This window comes from Rousettus aegyptiacus, unplaced genomic scaffold (genome assembly GCF_014176215.1).
Source record: "Rousettus aegyptiacus isolate mRouAeg1 unplaced genomic scaffold, mRouAeg1.p scaffold_m13_p_13, whole genome shotgun sequence".
NCBI classification, from domain to species: Eukaryota; Metazoa; Chordata; class Mammalia; order Chiroptera; family Pteropodidae; genus Rousettus; species Rousettus aegyptiacus.
The window spans coordinates 54,051,268-54,075,362 of NW_023416288.1; the positions used below are offsets into that span (position 1 = coordinate 54,051,268).

The 24,095-nt window shown below is 40.7% G+C and overlaps 2 protein-coding genes across 21 annotated transcripts in view; both read right to left on the bottom strand.

Moving 5' to 3' along the window:
* Positions 1 to 13,697, bottom strand: part of LOC107516970 (probable maltase-glucoamylase 2) — a 74,241-nt gene extending 60,544 nt beyond the window's left edge. For 9 of the 20 annotated variants that reach the window (XM_036230789.1, XM_036230784.1, XM_036230791.1 and 6 more), the window contains exons 1-6: positions 11,782 to 13,696; positions 8,056 to 8,158; positions 3,935 to 4,014; positions 1,440 to 1,563; positions 1,057 to 1,166; positions 603 to 757 (exon numbers count right to left, since the gene is read on the bottom strand). In XM_036230789.1, the coding sequence (XP_036086682.1) occupies positions 603 to 757; positions 1,057 to 1,166; positions 1,440 to 1,563; positions 3,935 to 4,014; positions 8,056 to 8,158 (572 nt within the window). In that variant the 5' untranslated portion in view covers positions 11,782 to 13,696. Of the gene's footprint in view, positions 1 to 602; positions 758 to 1,056; positions 1,167 to 1,439; positions 1,564 to 3,934; positions 4,015 to 8,055; positions 8,159 to 11,781 lie in introns of those variants that run through there. The other 11 variants (XM_036230794.1, XM_036230792.1, XM_036230796.1 and 8 more) reach the window with 7 other exon arrangements.
* A 3,920-nt stretch (positions 13,698 to 17,617) lies between these two features.
* The window catches only part of LOC107516912 (maltase-glucoamylase, intestinal), a 49,518-nt gene continuing 43,040 nt past the window's right edge, over positions 17,618 to 24,095 (bottom strand). The window contains 5 exon segments of the mRNA XM_036230229.1: positions 17,618 to 18,567; positions 20,307 to 20,477; positions 21,069 to 21,118; positions 22,421 to 22,509; positions 23,710 to 23,834. Of these exon segments, the coding sequence (XP_036086122.1) occupies positions 18,490 to 18,567; positions 20,307 to 20,477; positions 21,069 to 21,118; positions 22,421 to 22,509; positions 23,710 to 23,834 (513 nt within the window). The 3' untranslated portion in view covers positions 17,618 to 18,489.

The window sequence follows — 24,095 nt, forward strand, 5'->3', positions numbered from 1 at the left end:
TAGGGGGCCTCTGATTCTTTCATTCTAGAGGAGAATCACTCCGGTAGAATGATCGTGGGCAGAGAGCAGACGCAGCCTTGCACCTCACAAGGAAGCGGAGACTGCCGAGGGGAGGCGCTCTGCCGCCCAGCGCCCAGCTGGCTGGCGACATGCTGGTCCCAGGGTTCGAATACAGGTTTTACCAGCACGGATCCCTGTATTTCCTGCAGTGTAATTTATGATTGAAACTGACTCGGGCTGCCTTAGGTGCTTAACGGTAATTTTCTCAGGAAAACAATAATTTGGAAAAGATAAATCGTGAAGTTCAGTTACAGTATGAATGGTAATCCCAAATAATAAAATTCCCTATTTCATAATATATGCGAGCCACAAGTACATTTACATAACTTAGCAAACCAGCACGTGACAGTGTAGTATTCTTTGCTCTGTAATCATGACAGATTAGTAAGTATTAGCGAGTGGTAGTAAAAGCTTTGACATTTTTCTGAGGTTCAAAGATTTTCCCAAGTCATACTTATCTGCTTGCCCCCCCCCCCAGAAAGTCAGAAGGAATGGTATCGGGACTGTATATTCGAAGACACGTAGAGTGTCCAAAAGCTCACAAGACTCTTTGGTTGCTCGTCCTTATGATCTTGATGCTGAAGGGTTTTTGAGTGATCTCGAGGCGATAGTTCAAATTGGAGGTGTTGGCGGTCCCATTAAACGGCTTACTACTTTCAAGGGGGACTTCGTAGCGTCTGTTATTCAGATCAGTGATCTATCAGAGGAAACACCGAAAGGACAGCTCCAGGTAAGACCACTTCCCTGTAGAACCACGAACTAGTCTCACCCCACACGGCCCCCGATGAGAACAGCTCATTCTTTGCCCTCTGTTTCCTGATTTGTGAGAAGAAATCACCGAATCACACGTGCCCCATCAAATTCAAAATTCGTCTGCTTATCACATCCGGAGACCCCCACAGAGAGAGACAGAGCTGCCTCCAGCCTCCGTGCGGGGAGCCAGGGCGGAGCTCTGCTCTCTTCAGGGGAGTCCTCGGCGGTAACTGCTGAACCAACCTTGAAATGAAAACGATTGGATGTCTGAAATTCAGCTTCGAAGAGGGTTTCACTGACATCATTGCCAAACAGGGATGGGGATGGCAACCTTTTCAGTTGGGCAGTAAAACCTAGGGATGGGGGAGGGAGCCGAGAGAGAGAGAGAGAGAGAGAGAGAGAGAGAGAGAGAGAGAGAGGGAGAGAGAGAGAGAGAGAAAGAGGTGTGGGGGAGGAGGGAGGAAGGGAGAGAGAGGGGAAGAGGGAGGGAGGGAGGAAGGGAGGGAGAGAGAGAGAGAGAGAGAAGAGAGAAGAGAGAGAGAGAGAAGTGTTTAGCCTTTATTTTGCAGTCAGCTTATCTGGTCTTTGAGAGTTGTTCCCTTGGGCAACGTTCGGGCAGTGCTCACCTGTGCTTGTATTTTTTGTACCATCACGGACTTCATAGCCCCAGTTCCTGGGGAAGAAGCACCTAGGGACATTGGTATCTGTCACAGGCTTCCAGCAGCACTTATATCGCCATCTGCAGAGTTCCTGTAATAATTGCACAGTTAGGATTATATAAAGCGAAGGAAGGGAAGTATTATTTGTCTATTTATAACAAATGTTTTCCAAGAAGAATTTAAGGTCATAATTATCAGCCATTTATTCATTCTTCTTTTAGTCATACATTTATCCAACCATCCAATATGCATTTATTATCTACCAGATGAGGAACTCAGACTACAGATTAGACATATTCTTGCCTTCTACAAACTTAGTCTAGTAGTAAACCCAGACAAGGGCAGTATGCTGTGATGAGTGCTCTGCTACAGTGTTCCCAGAGGCTAAGAAATCTTTCCCTAAAAAAAAATATCCTACCCAGATAATTTGGGGAATAGAATATTCTCATATTATATATCTATATCTTTTCAGGACATAGAAAAATGTGGACAGTTTCCTGACTTATTTTATTAAACTAGAATAATTCTGGTAATAAATTAGACAAGGAAAGTCCAAATAAATAAGCAAAAATATTTAGCAAGCCAATTTCACATTTAAAAAAACATGATGTATAAAATTTTAATTAAATGCCAGATCTGAATTCATTAGTGCATTAAAAAATTAATGCATAACAGTCAAGTAAGGGTTGTCAAGAGAAAGCTAGAATGGTTCAAAATTAAGAAATCTTTTAATGTAATTCACAACATTGACAAAGAAAATCATATGACCATCTCGATACAAGCAAACTATTTGAAAAATATAATCATGTGGTCAAGTTAAATGCCCTAAATTTAAAAAGCAAGTTATAAAATAATATATATAGTATAATCAAATTTGTGTTAAAACAAAAAATATATAAATATATGTGCAAAATATATAAATATATGCAAAAGCATAGAAAGATCAAGAGAAGAGCATACACCAAGCTATTCACTTGATTCTGGGGCAGGAACCAGAGGAAGCATTATAAATAAAAATTTTCCCATTTCATTCTATACATAACTATACTGTCCAAATCTTTCTTATTAAAGGAATGTATCCAGTATAGATTTTGTGATTTTAAAAAAAATGAATATGACACAATACTCCTCACTTGGAAAAGATGGAGTACTGACAACATCCGATGAACTGCTCTGAGAAACCGCAACAGGTACACAACTAAATCAATGTTTGATGCCGTTGTAAACAAAGCAAACACATTATAAAATCTACTTAAACGTGTTTAATTCTCCTGCCTCATCCTCTTCAGATAATAAAAAGGCCGGAGGAGATCAGTGCAGGAAAAGTTTGGGGGTTCTGGAAAACCTCTGGACAGCTGATTTTCCTAAGCTGGAAGCAGACATTAAATATTTCTGCTGCTTCTGAAACTGAAATCTGTAAAGTCCAAGAGGTTAGTTTCATTGTCATAAACTGTTCCAAAGTCTACAGACCTCTATAAAAGTCAGTAAGACAATCCAGTACATTCAGGTGAACACAATTATTTTTGCACATCATCTGCCCCAAGATCTCTATTTCAGTTTTAAGCCTTTATATATTTCCTCCTTTCTCCATTTTCAATGTTATCACAATAACATAGACGAGTACCAGTTAGAAAATAAAATGGATTGTATCTATAATAGAAACTACGTGTATAAAATACCTAGGAAAAAACTTTATAATGCATATGTAATAAAATGTATATTAAGAAATACATAAAACTCATTTGAGAAATATATATATACACATATATGTATATATGAAGAAGTTAAACGGACTTTATCTTTAATATAGGAAGATTTAAAATTATTGAGATGTCAATATTGCCTAAATGTGACCTAAAATTTAATGCAGTACTTATGAACATCCTAATAGAATGTTATGGAATATAGAATATAAAATATGGAATAAAGAAATATAAATCTAAATATATACAACCTTTATGATAAAGTTGTTAATCAAAACTAACCAGGATTCAAATAGTTGATATTCTTGTGGGAGCTACTCAGGCAGAAAATCTATGTTCTTTGGGAATCACTTGCCAGTCACATGATTCCAGAAGGCTCTTGTTACACAGGTCGTTTGAGTTCACCAAGTGACTTGGTCACCCACAGGGGCTTTATGGCTTCTGTTCTCAAAGAGTACATAGTCCAGCCCACAAACATTTAGCCTTTCCGTGGCCACCCTTGAACTGACATTCATGACACATATAACCACCCTGGGAACTCTCCCTCCACTTGGACTTGACTCCATGGACCAAGACTCTTCCCTAACCTACTTCCTTCTCTTCCTTAGTGTTGTTTATATCGATAGGGCAAGGGAGAAAGAATTCCAAACGAAGCAGAGGCCCATAATCCACTCCACAGCCACCCTCTCCCCACATCGCATACTCATTTCTTTTAAATAAATCCCAGCAGGCCAATGACAGGGAACCCATTTCTCTGACCTCTGTCACCACCTGGCCCGGCGCACAGTCTATCCTTTCTGATTCGGGGATCTGTGGACACTCGGGAATAAATGACGTTTCTGCATAGGAAATAAAGAACAAAGTTAAAAATTCTTTCATGTGACCACGGTTCCGGGAAGGAAGCAGGCAAAGTGACAGACTTTCAGCCAGCACTCCAGGCAATGATCACTAGGAACTGGCATCTACACTTGCATATAAATTTTAACACTTCTGCAACTGTTAAGCACAATTGCTTTGTGCTTGATTCATTTATATTGAGATATAATTCATGTACCATAAAATTCACCCTTTAAAGTATACAATGCAATGGGTTGTTTAGTATTTTACAAATTATACAACCAATCACCACTACTTAATTCCAGACATTTTCATCTCTCTAAAAAGAAGACACATACCCATGTATGGTCATTTCCTTCCCTTCTTCTCTCAGTCCCTGGCAAATGCCAACCTATTTTCTGTCTCTGTGGATTTGCCTATTCTGAACATTTCGTATAAAGGAACTCATAAAATACATGACCTTTGGAGTCTGGTTTCTTTCTCTTGGCATAATGTTTTCAAGGTTCATCCATGTTACAGCATGAAATGATACTTCGATTTTTTTAATAGCTGAATCAGATTCCATTGTATGGATATAACACTTTTTAAAATCTATTCTTCAGATGCTACACATTTGGATTATTTCTACTTTTTGACAATTATACAGAATTCTGCTATGAACATTTATGTACAAGTTTTCATGTGAACATGTGTTTTAGATTCTCTTGGTAACATACCTGGAAGTGGTATTGCTAAATAATACAGTTAACTCTAACTTTTTGAGTAACTGCCGAACTCTTTTCCCACTAGCAATATATAAGAGTTCCAATTTCTCCACGTCCTTGCCAACACATGTGCTTGTTTGCCTTTTTTTATTGCAGACATTTTAGTGGATGTGAAGGGGATTTCATTTTGACTTGCATTTCCCACATAGCTGATGATGCTGAGTATCTTTTTGTGGCTTATCTGCCATTTGTAGATCTTCTACAAAGAAATGTCTGTTCCGAATCTTTGCTCGTTTTAAAAATTGAATTCTTTTTCTCTTGTGGTTTGAATTGTAAGATTCCCTTATATATTCTGGATACTGACCATGATCAGATTTGGCATTTACAAATATATTCTCCCCATTCAGTAAATTACCTTTTTACTACCTTGACAGTGTCCTTTGAAGTACAAAGTTTTTTAAAAATTTTATTTTGACATCCAATTTGTCTATTTTTATTTTGGTTGCTATGTTTTGGGTGTCATATCTAAGAAATTGTTGCCTAATCTAAGGTCACGAACATTTATACCTATGTTTTCTTCTTAGAGTTTTATAGTTTTGGCTCTTATATTCCAATCTTTGATCTATTTTGAGTTAATTTTCATATATGATGTCAGTTAGGGGTCCAACATTTATTCCTTTTCATGTGAATATCCAGTTGTTCCAGAATTTGTTTTTTGTCTTCTTTTGGTGGTGGGAGTGTTTATTTATTATTATTATTATTATTATTATTATTTTGCTTTTGTCACTTACTTTTAACAATTTGGTAAACTGGGAAGATATTATTGCACCCATTTGAAATAAAGACCTTCACTCAACATTGGCTATTCTTTAGCCTTTATCCAATAGAACAGCATCAGAAGTAGGATCTGGTTCAGCGAGCTCAATGAGCCATCTCAAACCCAAACTCCATCTGAAGTTTGAGGCAACAGTTACTGGGGGCATCATAGGTGCCCTTCGATACCTTTGTTTTTATTTTTAAAAGACCTCGAAACATCTCTACTACCTTTATGACTCTACACTTGTTTGTATATATATTTAAATAAAAATTTGTTTTAAAATTGGATTAAAGACCGAAACATATGACCGTTACAACTGTAAAACTCATAGAAAAAAAATTAGGGAAAATGCTTCATGAGATTTGTCTTAGCAATTATTTCACGGATATGACACCGAAAGCAGAGACAACAAAAGCAAACAAGGACGACTGGGACTACAAGAAACTAAAAAGCTTCTCCACACCAAAGGAAACAATCAACAGGACAAAAAGGCCGCCTAAGAAATGGGAAAAAATATTTGTGAAACACATCTCTGAAAAAGAGGCTAATTTCTAAAACACATAAGGAATTCCTACAACTCAAAAGCAAAAACGAAACAAGACAAAAACAAAAATGAATAACCTGATTAAAATGGGTTCAAGACTTGAACAGACATTTCTCCAAAGAAGACATCCAAATGGCTAATAGGTGCTCAAGGTCACCGATTATCGGGGAACTTCAACTTAAAACCGCAGTGAGAGCTCACCGCGCATCTGTGAGGATGGCTATTAGAAAGAAAGCAAAAGATAACAAATGTGGGTGGGGATGTGGAGAAATTAGAACCCTGGCACACTGAGCTGCGAGTGATGCAAACTGGTACAGCCATGTGGAAAACAGTTTGGAGGGTCCTCGAAAAATAAAAAATAGACGTACCATACAATCCAGCAATCCTATTTATGGGTTTTACCCCCCAAAAAACTGAAATCAAGATATTGAAGAAATATGAGCATTCCCAAGTCATTGTAGCACTATTCACAATAACCAAGATGTGAAAACAACTTAAGTGTCCACTGATGGATGAACGCATAAAGAAAATGTGGTATGTACATGGGATATAATTATTACATGGAATGGAATAGTGTCCCGCTTAAAAATAAATCTGGTCATTTGGGACAACATGGGTACATTTTGCAGACATTATGCTAAGTGAAATCAGCCAGGCACGGAAAGGCAAAAACCGCATGATTCCACCTGTATGACTTATCTAAAATAGTCAAACTCACAGAAGCAAAAAATAGAGTGATAGTTGCCAGGGGCTGGAGGGAGGGAGCAAGGGTATTGCTAATTAACATGTATAAAATTTCAGTCACGCAAGATGAAAAAATTCTACAGATCCGATACATAAAATTGTGCCTATAGATAACAATACTGTACTTACACACTGAAAAATCTGCTAAGATGGTAGATTTCATGGTAGCTGTAATCACGATAAAACTTAAATACAAACTCCTTTTCATAGCTTCAAAATATCTCAAGGTAAGTCCACTATGTCAAACAGTTAAAAGTGGAACTATTCTGCATTAATTAGAGTGTGGTGAATGCAGGTGTGAAGATCCAGCTTTATGTTAAATAAAAGAAACCACTTATTCATATATACTAGATGGTAATCTCATGTGACCTATTATGCCAAAAAAAAAAAAAAAATAAGTTTTCTAGGAAAAAAGTAGTCTTAGGCCTGAAATGGTTTATGTCAATGGTTTTAAAATCACCTTTCAAAGTTGTCATTGTTCCTCAAAAGTGCCTTACTGTTTACTGTGAAAAATGGTGAAGAGATTGAGCAGGTAAGGTCTGCTGCCAGGACAATTTCTTTTTACTGCATGCTTAATCTACATTTATAAAGTCAGCTTTATAAATGCAGATTTATCAAGCAGGATAAACCTCGAATTCCATCTTAATTGATAATAGATTTTTGTATTACACATATTATTTTCTTATTTAAAATATAATGCATGCGTGGAGAAGGTGTTGCATTTGATGCTTCCGTGTCAGAAAAAACTGTTTTGAAGGTATCTATGAAGAAATCATAGCCATTCCAATCAGAATATGGATTAGAGGTTAATTGTAATTGATATATTTAGGTCAAGTGTATCAGCCCTCAGCTTCCCTATAATCTAATTTCTGTTTCCATTGATGTACTGGGATTGAGAACTGTTACCTCAACTGTTTTCTCCTTGAAGGCTCTATTGCTTCATGACTCTGAGTTGAAAAACAGGCATCTGGTGAGCCTAATTGTGCATCTTCTCAAAATTGCATCAAATGATACTTGGGAGACCTTGAATATCGTCACTAGCATTCAAGGTTTAAGTTACAGAAAAAGAACGTATCATGTGGAGATTCACTTAAATTAGATGTGGGTGTGGATCGTGAATAACGCAATGTGGTGGTGTGCTGAAGAGTGAAGGAATAAAACAATCTCTTTGGTATCCGGAGGGGACTTCTTTTACCAGTCCTTCCAACCCAGCAGCCACAAGCGTCTCCCTTACCAGGTTTTTCCAACACCAGCATCAGCAAGAGGACATCTAGGATCAATACAATTAGGAAGTAGATGATCAGAAGGACTTCTAATATAGTGAGCTTCCTCGCCATCTAGATGGACACAGACAACAGGATTAAAGCAAACCACAAAGCTCCATCGATCTAAAAGAATACATAGGCATCATGATTAGAATGGGAACTCCTTTTCGAGATGACTTGATTGTCAGCATTGCTCTTTACACAATCCAGAGAATATTTGTTTCCACTCATCGCAGTGGCTCCAATTAACTCTAGCCTATGCATTGAACACCTCTTGGGCTCTAGCCTTTTTCGTCTGCAGAGGGATTGAGTATTGTCCAAGGAAAAAAATATACCAGACATAGAGAATTGGAGGGAGAGAGGGAGAAGAGAAACAGAAACTAATATAAATTTGATGACTCACAGGAGCTGTAAAGATTATGCATAGACCCAAGTTTTTAAAAATACTTGGTGTATGGAGGGGATACAGAATTGGGAATCGAAGTACTTCGATTTGTGTCTCGAGATTCACATTAACGGACAGTCTTTTAACTATTTGAATGTGTGTTACTTCATCTACAAAACGAGGTCAGATTCTGGAGGTAGTCTCATTCATCTACGCTAATTACAGTGAATGTAGCATTATGTGACATTCTGTAAGTACAGCGATTCACGTCACTGCTCATTCTCGTCATCCCACATGTTGGCGATATTTTGGAATCTGCCACCCCCAGAATTCTCACTTCTGAACTCTTAACCCCTATTTGCTATTTACTGGCATGGGCAAACAAACAAACAAAAAAATGGAGGGTTCTATAGAAATAACTTCACGGCGTGATCTGATCATAAATGCCTAGCTGGGCACGTCATGGTGGGTAGACGTGCCCCGGGCACATAACTTTTTAGTAAAAGGGTTCTCCTTGCCATAAGCAAGCCCTGCCCATTGTTTCTATGCATCTAGGCTAACACACCCTTCAAATAAGCCATAACCACCCAAGAGAGCACATCATCTCCTTAGCTCTCTTGTAATCCAACACCCACCTTGCTTTCTCCCACTTTCGTGGAATCTTCCTTAGGTTCCCTCCTTAAGTTCAAATGCATAAAAGAAGCTGCAAAACTGTTATTTGCTGAGCTTTTGAATTCTTGCTGCCCAGCATATGCCGGCAGTGTGGCTCAAATAAACTCATAAACATTCTCTAAAGGTTTAGATGTTCCTTATGGCCACACTGTTCAGAAGTTTGCTTCCTTTTACTTTCACATTACACTGTTCCTGATTCTTGATCACGTTGAGGCTCTCGTTCTCGGTCATTTTCTTTTACTCTCTTAGTCTCTCCTGGCTTTTTTCCCTGACAGAGGCCTCAATATCTATTATTGCTCTCATCTTCCTTGCTCCCTTACAAGCTTCTGCTACCTCAATCTATCCGATGATCTAAACATCTGCCTTCTGGGCTGATGCTCTCGGCCCACTGTAGGAGCCAGTGGGTTCATGACCACCCAGATATACTGGGCCTGCAAGCTGACGGACAACCTTGCCAGCTCCTCTCATTCTTCACTGCAGAAATTTGAAACGTGATCCTTCTTTTCAAGCCCCAACTTGGGCATCTCCGCTCTTACTCTCGGTCAATATTATTTCCAACATCAGGGACAAAACAACTATTTTGCAGAAACTATTTCATCTCCCTGCTTCTCAGCCCAAGCTCTTCTATAAAAATGTTCCATATCTAGGTAAATTCTAATCTTTTTCTTTCTCTTCTCGATGGGAGAGTTTTTCCTTCTCTTTTCCAAGCATAATCCTTGTATCCATTCTTCAGTACTCACAGCCTTTGAATCTCTCAAAATCTTATTCTACCAATGATCCCTCTTCCCCCTTGTATTATGAAACTCTCTCTCTGAATTTGCTCCTTCCTCCTATAAATATATCCCGTCACCCTAAATTCTCTTGATGACTCTGTGCTCTTCTCGAAACAGCACTATAACTTCCTTTTTCCTTGCATAGCTGACTCTCCAGAAAGATAATGTCGCACTACCTGCGTTACCTCCCTCATCTGTGACTGGCACGGCTTCTGTTTCTTGCATTCCACTGAAACTGCTCTTGCCTAAGGTCATTAGCAATTTAGGGGCTGAATACGATAAGCACTGTCTTACCCACCTAGCACATCGACTGCTCCTCCCTCTGTAAAATTCTCCACCTTTGGATTCTTTGATATCATTCCATCCTGGTGGTTTTCACCTACTTTTCTGGCTCCTTTTCGATTCTCTTCGCAGTCCTTTATTTCACGAGACGTTGACTTTCCCTCCATTTTCCTGATGGGCCCCCTCCCCACTCTCCTTGAGCAATCTCTGTCATTCATGTGACTACATACAACAACTGAGAACAATCCGACCTGGATTTCTAGCTCGGAGATTTAGATTCACATAGTCAATTGCTTACTGGATGTCTCATTTGGATGTTCCACAGACTTAACCAAATTCAACATGTTTACACGTGAAATCAACTCTCCCCACACCCGGGTCCCAACTTCTGCCAATTCTGCCGAATTGGCTGCTCCTCAAATAATTCATGGCTTGAGGAACGGAATCGCAATTTCTTTAAAAACCTAGGTGACTTTTTTGAATCCCCTCTTTCTGTTAGTTCTCACAGCCAGTCGCCAGTTCAGTCAGAACACTTTTCCTAATAACTCGAATCTGCTCCTTCCTCTCTAGCTGTGCTGAAACTGCTTTCATCAGGCCATCGGCTCTGCCCTGACCTGTGGCCACAGCCTCCCCGCGGGCTCCCTGCCGCCGCTCTTTCTGTTCCTGATGTCTGTTAAACACGCTGTAGCTGAACTGATCTTTCTCTAGCACGAGCGGGCAGTGAACGAAGTTGGAGAGGCTCCCCCTATACGCTCGCGACACCGAATTCAGTTTCTTATACATAAAGCTCACGACTCACTACCATGGCAAACACACTGTCCATCAGTTAGCTTCCTCCTCCAAGTGTTGTTTTTCTCCATGGGGAGACTTTCCTTTCTCGCCTCTACAAACCAGAAACGGTAAGCAGGCTCCTTAATCCTCCTGGGGGAGCAGGTTTAGCAACTGAGGCTCAGGAAGTTCAGGACACTCTGGGGACAATCCCAGGCATTTTCCTGCCATTGGAACTATTATAATCCAGGCAGAAGGCAGGAATGGGGATTCCTAACAGTAGAAATTCTTCTGCACTTAGAAACCCTCCCCGATCAAGGGCACTTTTCTGTATCAAACACAATTTTAGAATAATTTAAATCCAGATTATTAATAACCTTAATAATCATACAGCCATTTCCCTCTCTGCCCCAAAAGATGCATTCACTTTCCTTCTAATCCTTGCTACTTTTGGCTAGCTATCAGAAGGTTCTCATCTGGCCATTCATTCCTTGGTTTCTCGCAGTGAGAGAGAAACATCACACAGCAGACCTTCCCACTTGTCCTACTCCCTCCCAAATATGCACCCCCACACCCCCCCCCACACACGCGCACCCCCCCCCCAACACACACACCCCTCTCCTCTCCAGTCAGCCTGTGACTCTATACACCGCCTCATCCTCACTCCAAATAGTCGATGTAAAGGGAAGAAAATATCAGGTCCAGAAGAAAAGTATGGGTTGTCCAGGTCACTTAGCGGAGGAGACAGGGGACATGCACAAGAAGAAAGGGGCACTGCTTGTTCAGAGCACACCTGCGGCGGGGAAAGCACTCACCTCATAGCTATATCTTCTTCGCTGCTTCTATCCCTCAGCTGTCCTTACAGAGCACTGAGCAAAGGTGACTGGGCCGATGCAGCCGGCTTCTGGCAGGACTGATTTATTGCTCTGTAAAGTTAATGGCGATTGGAGAAGTGCATTTTCTGATAGACCGTAAAAGGAACGCTTTCTTTCCCTGTGACATGGAGGAAGCTTCATTTGTTAATAAAAGGGAAGGCGGAGCTTTATTCTAATAGTTACGCCTCTGAGTCCCTGCTCATGTCCAATTACTTTGCTTGTCACACAATATTATACTTGCTTATCTGTGTATGCAGCCGAAAGAGCTCAGAGCTAAGGTCTTACCCATCTCTTCGCTGTGTATCTCCTATGCTTCATGCTCTACACAACACCCATACATATTTTTAAATATATGGCTATACGCTGCAAAGTAAGCCAAAGAATGAATAGCTCTTGGCTGATCACACTGTGCCTTGCACCATTCACACCTCCCATAGTGCTCTTGGTGTGACTCAGCTCTTCATTAATTCAGGTAAGTCTTCCCACCAATTATTTTAAATAAGAAAGTACCATTAAAACAGAAACTATATAATCTTAAAAGTGGGAAGACACCTTTACTGGAAATATGTCATGCTCTGACTGATTGGCGTCTTTTAAAAAGCCTTCTAATACGTAAGGAAATTCCCACTTGGAGAATTCTACCTCCCCAAGGAAGAGGCTAGACGTTCTCTTTTGTAGGCTCCCTTTCGGCCAAGGTCAAGGAAAGTGGCCTGCTCTCAGCCTGTGACCTAGAAGAAAGCAGAGAAAAGATGGAAGTGCCATGTGGAATCCAGGATGGTGAAGAAACATCATTTTAGAGGCAGTAGGGACGGGAGACCGCTTGGCGCCCTGTGCTCAGTCTCGGCTTTGCAGGCTGGCAGACTCGCCAAGGGGAGCGGTGGTGGGACCTCCCACAGATTAACTGAGCTGCCGTCCCTAGTTCCAAGTATGAACCTGACACTCTAGCCCTCCCGCAGTTTCCATGAGTCACTAATAGCATTCATTCTTTTCTTCTTAAGTTAGCTAAGAAAAAAAAATGTGGGTTTTAAAAAACGGAAATGTCACGCACATACCATGACATTCGCCCCTGTAAAGTGTATAATTCCGTGTCTTTTAGCATATTCACAGAGTTGTGCAGCCATCGTCAATACCTAATTTCAGAACATTTTCATCACCCCCAAAGGAAGATACATTCGTTAGTGGTCACTTCCCTTTCTCCTCTCCTCCATGCTTGAAACCACTAAAGACTTCCTGTCTTCATGGATTTGCCTATTCTGAACACGTCACATAAATGGCCATTTGTGTCCGGCTTCCTCCACTTGGCATAATATTTAAAAGTTCATCCATGTCGTGGCAGGGATCAGGCACCTGCGGATATCGGTACTCTTATTCATTCCTTTTTGTGGCTGGATGACATTCATCATATCGATATATCCCATCATGGTATCCACTCGTCAGTTGATACATATTTGGGTAGCTTCTACTTTGGGGCTGTCATGCCCAAGGCTGCTATGAGTATGCATGCACAAAGCTTTTTTGTATATCTTGGGGATATACCTCGGAGTAGAATTTCTTGATCATATGTAACTTTAAGTTTTTGAAGAACTGAAGAACTGTTTTCCAACTGCTGGCAACATTTTATATTCCCATCAGCAATATATGAAGGTATGTAGTATATGTAGGATATTATATATATATCAATATATGCAGGCATGCCATCTTTTGGTGGCATCTATGATCCATAAGGAATACAGTACTTACAGTAGTGCATATTTGCTTCAAATGCTCTGTGTGGCAAGTATGCAGAGAGATAAAGGGAAGGGGATGGGAAGGGATGGGAGGGGTGCGGAGGAGAGGGGAAGGGAGGGGGGAGGGAGAGAGGGAGAGGGGGAGAGAGAGAGAGAGAGAGAGAGAGAGAGAGAGAGAGAGAGAGAGAGAGAGAGAGACTTGCTTTCTGCCTTTATGACCTCCTAGAACGACACATCCACCTTATCTTTTGCTCTAGTACAAGAGAGCCTTTGTTAGGGGAAAATGGACCTGAATCTCATTTTAAATTAGGACATCTTGGCAAAAGATCAAGACAGGAGATTTATTATTACATAAGCTCTTTCTACTATTTCTGTAATACTTCACTGTTAACTCCCCACATCCTGTGCTCATTTGTGACATCATTCACATGATAATGCTGACAAGCCCAGCTGTAACCTGATTCTTAAAGTGCGGAAAATAGCTAACTTTGCCGTTCCTTCTTGCTAATTAGCAACTGAAAGATACTGGGGTCACATCCTTGTGTTGGCCAATGAAAAAGTAACAGAGGTATTCTGAAGGGAAGAGACAAGCATATGATCCCGTATCTTCTAATGGTTTATTAGTAAGAAGACATGGTGGAGTTAGCTCTTGGCAGAACTCGTACTGTGGTCAAAGCAAGCAGATGGCTGGAATCATCGGGTCAGAAGACAAGAATATGTATGACCCTTAACTTTCAGAGCACCACCCTCCAAGGCCAGACAGAAAACTCTCAGTGACATTCCTGCAATGACAAGAAGGAAATGGCGACACCGGGACCATATATATCTGCTAAGGCCAGCACGACCTTGTTTTTGTAGGTACCTATGATAATTAATGTTATAAAATGATGCTCTTCGTAAGAAAATGAATAAATATCTTTCTCCTTAAGATATAAAAGGGTTCAGATTGTTATTTTTGCAGTTTGGCACACGTACAAAGAGAGAAAATGAAATTATATGACGTGGAGAAGGAAGGGTATGTCAAAAAGAACCCAACCTTTCCCCTGATAGCTGGTCAGGGCTGACAAGTGTAGGTCCACTTTGCAGGGGCTGCTATGAGGCAGCCACGCAGAGATATGTCCCCGTGTGCAGTGATTAACTAACTAATTGTGCTCTGGGACGTCCTGTGACCTTCCAGGGGGTTTGTGAGGTAAAATTACTTTCATATTTGCCTGTCTTACTTTCTCTCTCATGAGCATACAGTTTAGTTTCCAGAAGCTACATAACATGTGCTATCACAAAAGATTGAATGTGGAAGCAGATGTGGGAATTCAGTTTTTCTATTAAGCCAGGTTTCAAAGAGATTTGCAAAAATGTAAAGTAGTGCATATCTTCTAACTGATTTCTGTTTTGGAAAACATACATATTTTAATTTTTAATAAGATAAATGCCTATAGTTATAACACCATAAACGAAGCTCTTAGTTTTAAGAGTATAAAGCGGTCCTGGGACCAGAACATTTAAAAATTGTTGATCTAGTGTATTAACTTTCAAACTTTTTACATATACATATATATTTATGTAAAGTATATAGTAATCTATATATTCCACTTGAATAATTTCAAGTACACATGTATGTTATATATTAAGCATATATACACATATATTTGTATGTGTGTGTATCTACCTATCTATCTATCATCTTTATTCAAATAGGATTGTTCCAGTGTATAAACAAGTGAATGACTGGAGCGCAGGTGGGGAGGTCGGAACCCACCAACCCACCTTCTCTCCACCCCTAGAGAGCAAGGAGGAGCGCTGAGGCTCTGCGCAGCTCCACAGTTTAGAAATCACAGCTTTAGTCAGGCACCAGCATTTTGCAGACGAGGAGACGTGATCCCAGAGAGACAATGGGATTTAATGAGATCTCCTGACCTAAAGATTACTTCTGAGTTTTTCTCACCCAAACAAAAGCAGCACAGAATGCCCCAACCAGTGGACCCAACATGTGTGATGGGGTAAGACCTTATGCTTAGAGATGGACAGCTCTGCTCCAGACAGAGGAACTAAGGGGGTCGCCCAGACAATCCCTCCACTGACCCCCTTTCCCAGGGGGGCTAAAAATCTTTCTAATTCTAGACTAAACATCTGCCTGTCTGTATGGAACTGGCTGCTTGAAAGCCAAAAGGATTAATGAATTCGAGAGAGAAACGACAAACTGAGGAACTCTTGCAACTGTTACAGCTACATAGTGACTGAGGTGACAGACTGAAACCTGGGACACTAAACTGCGTAATCCCAGGGCCCTTGAACTAGACGCCCCAGACCCCCAGTGGCACAACTTAGGAAATCTGTGAACGTACATGGGAAACATCTTTTTTCATTAATTTCTAACTGAAACTTACTGAGATTATGAATGTAGACAACGGGGCACAGTAGTTTTAATAGTACACATGAGTTTTTAGAAAATAGAATCACAGATATTTTCATATCACATATGAAACTGTACATCTCTCAAAATAGTTTATGCTGATCGTCACAAAGAGATTATGACATTATCATCCTCACTTGCTAGATCATCTTATTTAATGTGATAATTTAAAAAAATACCTCAGAAAAACACGCTTTAAGTGTAAATGAACTAAATTGTCCAGTCGAAGAACATAAAGTGGCTGAATGAATAAAAAACGAGACCCATCTACATGCTGTCTGCCAGACACTCACTTTAGATATAAGGACATATACAGAATGAAAGTAAAGGGATATTCCATGCATATGAAACTGCAGTGGCTATATTCATATCAGACAAAACAGACTTTTAAACAAAGACTATAGTAAGAGACAAAGAAGGGTGTTATGTAATGATGAAGGGGTAATCCTACAAGAAGACACAGCATTTATAAATATTTATGCACCCAACACAGAAGCACCTAAATATAAAGCAAATATTAACAGACCTAAGGGAAGAAATAGGCAGAAATACGATAATAGCAGGGGACTGTAATACCTCACTTACATTAATAGATCATCAGACCGAAAATCAGTAAGAAAACATCGGCCCTAACTGACACATTAGACCAGATAGATCTAACAGATGTTTATGGAACACTTCATCTAAAAGCAACAGAATACACATTCTTCACTGGATATGAGACATTTTCAAAGATCATATGTTAGGCCACAAAACGACTCTTAATAAGTCTGAGAGGACTGATATCATATCGTGCACCTTTTCCAGCCACAATGGTACGAAACTAGAAATTACATGAAAAAAACTAGAAAATTCAAACATGTGGAGATTTAAAAATGCGCTACTGAACAACCAATGGGTTGAAGAAGAAATCAAAAGAGCAATAAAAAAATACAAATGAAAATGGAAATGGAACACACCAAAATGTATGGGATGCAGCAAAGGTGGTTCTTAGAGGGAAGTTCAAGAAAAGTCTCGAATAAACGGCCTAACTTTATACCTCAAGTAACTAGAAAAAGAACTAAATCGAGCCCTCATCCACGAGCCCCTTATTTTGATAATTAGAACATTATGCCAATTTAACAGTATTATTTTCTGTAGCCTTATGCAGGTACTGACAAGTGAGGATGCAAGTAGAATGTGGCTTCCTGGTGTTAAAAAAAAAAAAGTCATAGAGACGTAAACACATTCATTTCTAGCACACTCGTTTTCAAGTAATGCTAAAAGTTAAAATCCCTGTTGAACATTAATACATAATTTCTTTACTGCAAATTTTAACCATCTCGTATTTTAACCGATAGGGTTGCAAATTTTGTTTTGTCAGAGTTGATATTTTAACCAAATACAGTAACTGCTACAAAGATGAAAACAATAACAATCTGAGTACACTCTTTCATGAACCTGAATCTAATGAAAACCTGTGACAAAGGTATAAGGAAAAGGGTGGATATTCAGAAGGCCGATCATTCCATCGGTGGATCAGACAGCAGGAACTCTGATGCCAAAGGGAACAAGGCCAATTTACAAGGGTTTGCTGAACAGGAAGAAGCTTTAATCTGAAGTGAGATCACCCATGGTCAAAATATCACAAAATTCAAAATTCCTTGTAAATCTGCTTGTTTTATTTTGCTCTGGCATGAAAGTTGCATGCATATGCGTGAATTGTGGCTATGTACATTAGGCACAGAGTAGAGAAATAAGATTTACACATTTCGAAGCACACCACTGCAAAAATAATGTTTTTTTTTTTTTTTTTTTTTTTTTTTTTACATGGAAACTCCTTCCTTCAGCTCTGCCTGCTTAAATCTCATCCTCGCCCCTACTCCCATATGCTAAGGACTTCCCCTAACCCCACTTCTTGCTTTTAAGTGAGTTGGTTCTTCCTTTCTCCTCTCCGTGAAGCTAGTCTTCCTAATATTTTTTTATTAGATTTATTGGGGTAACATTGGTTAATGTCATGATCCTTTTTATCATCTTCTAGTTCCTTCTACTTCCTGCTTACCTTTCCTTCTGTTTGCCTTTCTTATCCCTTTTATCATGCTCTCAGCATTCTGTCCCCCTCTCCCTATAACCAGCCAGGACACTTTCTTGGGGTGTTAGCTCCAGGACCTGGAACTGTCCTGGAAAGCTCTTCCTTGTGTATTTAGCAGGAGAGTGAGGCCCGTTCCCTGATTACACACATGTACACACCCAGACACACACTTTGCCATGGACCCAGCTCATCTTCAGTAAATGTTCTATGATAAACAATCGATAATGTACTCATCATATATAGACATTAAGGTAACCCGCTGACTTTCCACACCTCCCTACTGCCTATCCCAGAGAGCTGAGACACAGACAAAACACACAACAAAATTAAGAAAATATTGTACCTACACTGGGCATGAACCAATTAGCAACACACAGTAATTTTATAAGCACGAAGTAGAAGTAGTTTCAAAGACAGTCCTAGGATCTTGTTCTTAAAATTCACGAAGTGCTTCTCCATGTCAAGGACATGAAATTATGTAGGCTGATGTTTCTGTTGGTCACATCAATACTTAACACCTGTTGGGAACCAAAGGAAAAGTATTGGGCATCTGGCGATTGACATTTCCTGCACTCAAATAAAGCAGACACAAGCCGGCTGTCTACACAACGCTCTGATACTTTCACAAACCGTTACCTCACATCCAGGCTGCTCTCAAATTTTCAGGGAGGGAGGATGTTTCTTAATGACATGGTGCACAAAGATTATTTAGTGATAGAGGAAACACAAGCCCCAAAATAATGCAATATGCAACCACCACATAGACACACCCACTTAGACAAACTGGAGAAAAGATCCCCATTTCCATTTGTTTGGAGTACTGACTTCCTTCAGAGCCCCCTTTTATTTCCTCCTTCTGTGAGTCCTTTGCAGAGCCCCGATATTTGCTGGTAGTGGTCCAGTAGCCCAGATTTCTTCCTAGGGAAACACTTTCCATAAAATTTCACTGCAGGTACATCCCACAAGTTGGTCAGCAAGAAAACTGGGTGAAGTCGTTTATGAGTTATTGGTAAAGTTTGGGAAGTTGGGTAAAATCACCAATATGAGGAAACAACGAATACAAACCTGTAGGAAAACTTTTGTTTCAGGCCTCATAATCAGGAGGATTATGAAAGAAAAGTTGTGTAGGAAAATGCAAGAAGTAAGCCTACAAGAGAAGATCCCTCTTACCATAGGGAGATGGTAGGACTCTATACTACATTAATTCCAAGGTATAGAGTTTTCAAATATTTGACCTTTGTGGATCTAAACATGTCTTCCAATCCACAGGCTTAGAATCACTGGGGCCAAGCAGCACTCATGGCAACTATTATCTGTGCGTATATGAACTTCATTGCTATTGCTGGTATTATGAATGGATAAACCTAAGGATTATTTTACAAAGGTATATGAGTCCTGGCTGATGGTAAGACAATGACTGTGCTAGGATGAAAACTTGTATAAACATGCAAGTGGCTCAGGAGAAAATCTTATAGAGAACCATGGAAGAACTTCTTAAAATTCTGTATTACCAACACCTTGGGTGGTACATAGGAAATGCCTTAACCCATACTGTCGTGTAGCTTCTTTTTAAACAATAATAAAAAAATTTTTAAATAATAATTAAAATACTTAAATAATAAGAGTAAAATATATGATACAAATTGGTTAAGGCATTTCTGATATCTCTTCACATCAGGGTCTACTTCTTCTAAATTACTTTGATGCAAAATCATCAACGCCCGCGTATCCCTTTCACTCAACATTTTCCCCTGTATTTATCACTTAACATATAAAAATGATAAAAATCTATATCTAAAGAAGTTTTATAAAACTTCATATAAGTTCGAAATAGAATTTTCAGTGATAGCAAAGCATTGCATCACACTTTTTTTATCCTTTTTTTCTTACATTGTGGCACATGAAATAATGGGTCGGTTTTTAACTGATGGTATATTACAGCTGACAAAATATGGCAGTTCAAGCTTTTTGGGAAGCAGATCTCTGAGGCACAGGTGAGGGAGCAAGGGCAAGGTCTCCATGAGTTTGCAGACAGGGGCACGTGCATGGCGAGTGGGGGCCCAGACCCGCCACCCCCGAGGGTGGTAAAGCCAGCTTCCTTGTGTCACCACGCCGTCTGTCGCTGACTCACTGAAAACACGGGGATTCATGCAGGGCTTTGCAGGAGAGGGCGCCATTTGTAAGGGAAGCAGTCAGGCATCGCACAGTGCAACTCGGGGTTGGGACATATCATTCGGACTTTTCGCTGGTCACAAACCTGTGTCGCAGGGTTGTGGGTGAAGTTGGGTGTTGTAACCATGCTGCTCACAGAGATGCTGACGCTGGAAATGGGGACACTGCCCACTCCCCAGATCTCAACGTAGCCCAGTTTCAGAGGGTTTGCGTCGTTGATGTATTTGTTGAAAATTACATGACTCGCCATCGTATTCTGTTAAATTAGAGATAAAAGAAACAGGGGGAGGGGAGAAAATCTGTTCAAATTTTTCCCCACCTCTTTTTGGGCACGAATGTAGATCATGAAGGAAGACACCTTCAGAGTGACCATCTTGTGTCCTTGAACAGTGGACGCCACTGTTCAGCACACTCTCTTTTGTCACCAGCTATCATCCAAACGTGCATTGGCTAAATGAGCACCTGCAAGATCGCTAGAACTGCCCTGAACTGAAAGGAGGCGGAGAGTCTCGGTGATCAGGAACCTTACATTCCATCTGAGGGGAAGTCACAAGCATGCAGACCATTCCAAGGCAACATAGGAACAAGTGCTGGATAACATCGAACTCATCTGTCCATCTGGGTAAGCTGGAATTAGTCACTGATGAAACCTGAGTGTGTTTAATCGCAGAAAACTTTCTGGGAGCATACTAAATTTCTATCTGAAGTCTAGAGGAAGGGCAGGATGCAAATTATCCAGGGGAGCAGTGAAGGAATTCTAGGTGGTACTTTATGCCTTATGACATCCAGCATCCTAATAAGCCCGTAGAGCTTTATAGTCCTCGTTCATAGTATCAGTCACACTCACCTGCCTGACAGAAAAGTGGGCCAGGTAATAGAGTCCGTTTTCATAGGTATCTGCAAATAAACAACAAGGTAATCACAGTCTGGAGTTATGTTCTAGAATTCTAATTATCTACTTGTCTTGGTTGAGAAAAGAGGAATTATTTTTGTTTCTTATTTTATTTTATTTATTTTACAGATTTCTGTTTTGGGATTCCTCTTTTGGAGATTAGTCAGACTCTGCTTCAACCTCGAGATGTTTGAACTGAGTGTGTAGACACATCTGCCCGACGGCCACTTCACATAATGAGGTCCCCAACACCACCCTTGAGCCACTTCTCTTCCTCATGGTCTACCACCCTCAGCACCTTCCTGGTCACCTCGAAATTTCCAGATTCCATGTGCCAGAGGCATGCGTGCGAGCACACACCTACATGTAGGCACACATCATAAATACCAAGACTGGTGTCTTGGTCAATTTGTTTTCAAGGATACCAGGAAATTTCTTAAACCCACTCTACAGAGAACAAAGAAAGACAAAGAAAAGCCTTCTTTGTCCTCGTATCCTTAACCTGTGTCAAAGTCCAGGGAAAAGAGGAAGCACAGCACTTCCCTACAGGCGGATTCATGAGCCTTGTCGCAGGCACCCCCCTCCTCACGCCCTTGGCTTGATCACTCTTCCCTGCTGGTTCCTCTCTTTCTGATTTGCTTACCACTCACTCCATCGGAGGGCCTCGGCTGAACTCTACAACTATAGCTACTAGCGAAATGTAGCTATTAAACTAGAATTAATTAAAATCAAATAAAATTAAAAATTCATGTCCTCAGATGTACTTGTCATATTTCAAGTGCTCAATAGCCATGCAGTGGCTACTGTACTGGGCACCAGAGATGCAGGACAGTTCCATCACTGCAGAGGTTCCACTGGACAGCACTGGCCTGGAAATAGCTAATGATACTCGAGCCATCCTCCTGAGAGTTCACCAATTCCTGTCGACTCCTAATGGGAAATTACCCCCCAAAAAATAGCACAGCTGATCTAGGCGCTGTCTGTCTTACTGGGACAATAAACCACGTAATTCGGGAATGTGCCCTTGAACATAAACCACACTCGGTTAAAAAGAAACTTTCCCTATGGCTTCCATATTGCTGTCTTTCATCCTGGATGAGAACAGTGGATAATGCTGAGAGATTCAGACCATTTACCTTAGGTCTTGAGTATCGAGTACACTATGCATTATTTGCTTCAAAGTAACAACTGGCTTTATTTTAAAAATGCAAAATTGCTTTAACGTGGAAAAGGGAAGAACGGGCCTATAAGAGATCCGGGAACCTAGTCCGAGGTATCGATATGAACCTGAGGCACCTCTTACTCACCAATGCTTTGTCCATCATCCCAGAAGAGCCAACCTGCAGCCGTCCCCTCCTCGTCCAGGGCCACCTTGAAGCCCAGGAATTTCTGGCGGCTGTAGTGGGGTGGGGGAGAGGCATTAGCTAAAACCCAAGCCGCAGCCACAAACCGAGGCTTTTCATAAAGACGTAAAGGAAGTCCTACATGCTGCAAAGACCGAGTCCTAGGATCCAAGAGGCCTGTGATCTAGTCCTAGTTCTGTCTCCGCTAGCTATATGACATCGTATCGGGAATGCGTGAATTAATGAATGAATCAAAGGGAATTTTCCTTTCAGGTTCTACCAGCTCTACCGGAAACAAGCAACGTCATCGGATTCCTTCCTTTCTCCGTTATCAGGAAAGTCCCGTGCGATCTTTCCTCTTTCATGATCTAACTTTCCCAACATGTGCACAATGATTTCTGTTTACAAATGTCCTAAGTTCTTCAGTTTTTAACTCAATTTTTCGACTCGAATGAGTAGGGCTTTAATAATTTTGGTTTGACATCAGACAGGTGAGGATTTTAGTCCCTGTTCAGCTACTTACTGACTGCGTGACTCTGAGTTAATCACTTAGTCTCTTGAAGCCTCTGTTTGCTCATTTGTAAAATGGAGATAATGATAGTACTTACGCCATAGGGTTTATTTTTTCTTTTTGTTACAAAAATAGGTAATCTCCAAATAGAAATCTCTATATTATTTCAGTTCGAGGCACAGAGCATTCATTTGATGCTAGCTAGAATTTTAAAATCTGCGTATGAAGAAACTCAGCCTCAGGCATCAGGTGCATTTTTTAGCGACACAATTTTTTACACAATTTTTTAGCGACAGTTTTCTTAATAAAGAGTCGGGTGAGACCCAGTCCTCTAAAACTAGCTTGAACTATGGTTGCTCTTATTTGACTTCTATTTCAAATGCCACTAATTAGACCTAGCGTCTCACCCACTTAGATCTAAAATAGTCATTAACATTGGGGTGCACAGCACAGGGAACGTAGTCAGCATTAATGCAATGGCTGGGTGGAGGGCCAGGGGAGAGTAAGAGCAATCAGGGTGATTGTTTCTTAAACTATATAATTGTCTAGCCAATGAACTGTATACTTGAAACTAATAAAATTAAATTTTAAAAAATGCAAAATAAATAAATAAAAATAAAACAGTGCAAAGTCTGAAAAAGATGAAAACGCAAGCAAATAAAGCAGCAACGATATTTAGTAAAGTTGCTTTGGGGCCCAAGAAGGCTTCGCCAGGACCTGGGCTAAGTGGCTTGTCACGCACCTGAAGTGGGTGTTCTGTGCAGGCTCTTGCCAGGGCAGGACGTAGCCCCCACGGACGTGGAGGTTAATGTGGTCAAGAGGGGCTGGCAAAGACTTCCACTCTCCCCGTGCTTTAATGTCCACGCCCTGCGGGCCAAGGGAGGTAAGAGACGATGAGGGAGAGAACGCGAGCTGCACGGCGCATTTGCCGGGCGCCGCGTCCCCTCTTCTGAACTCGCTGCTGGTTTGTGACCCTTCGGCACGGGCTTGTTCTTCTGCTTCCCCACACTCGCCGGGCGCGGGTGTGGAATCCCGCATCGCTGCTAGCCTGTCTGACCGGGGTCCTTGCCTTGTGGGGTTTCCACGGTACACGCCGCGTGAGATCACAGCGTGGCTCTGACGCCACGT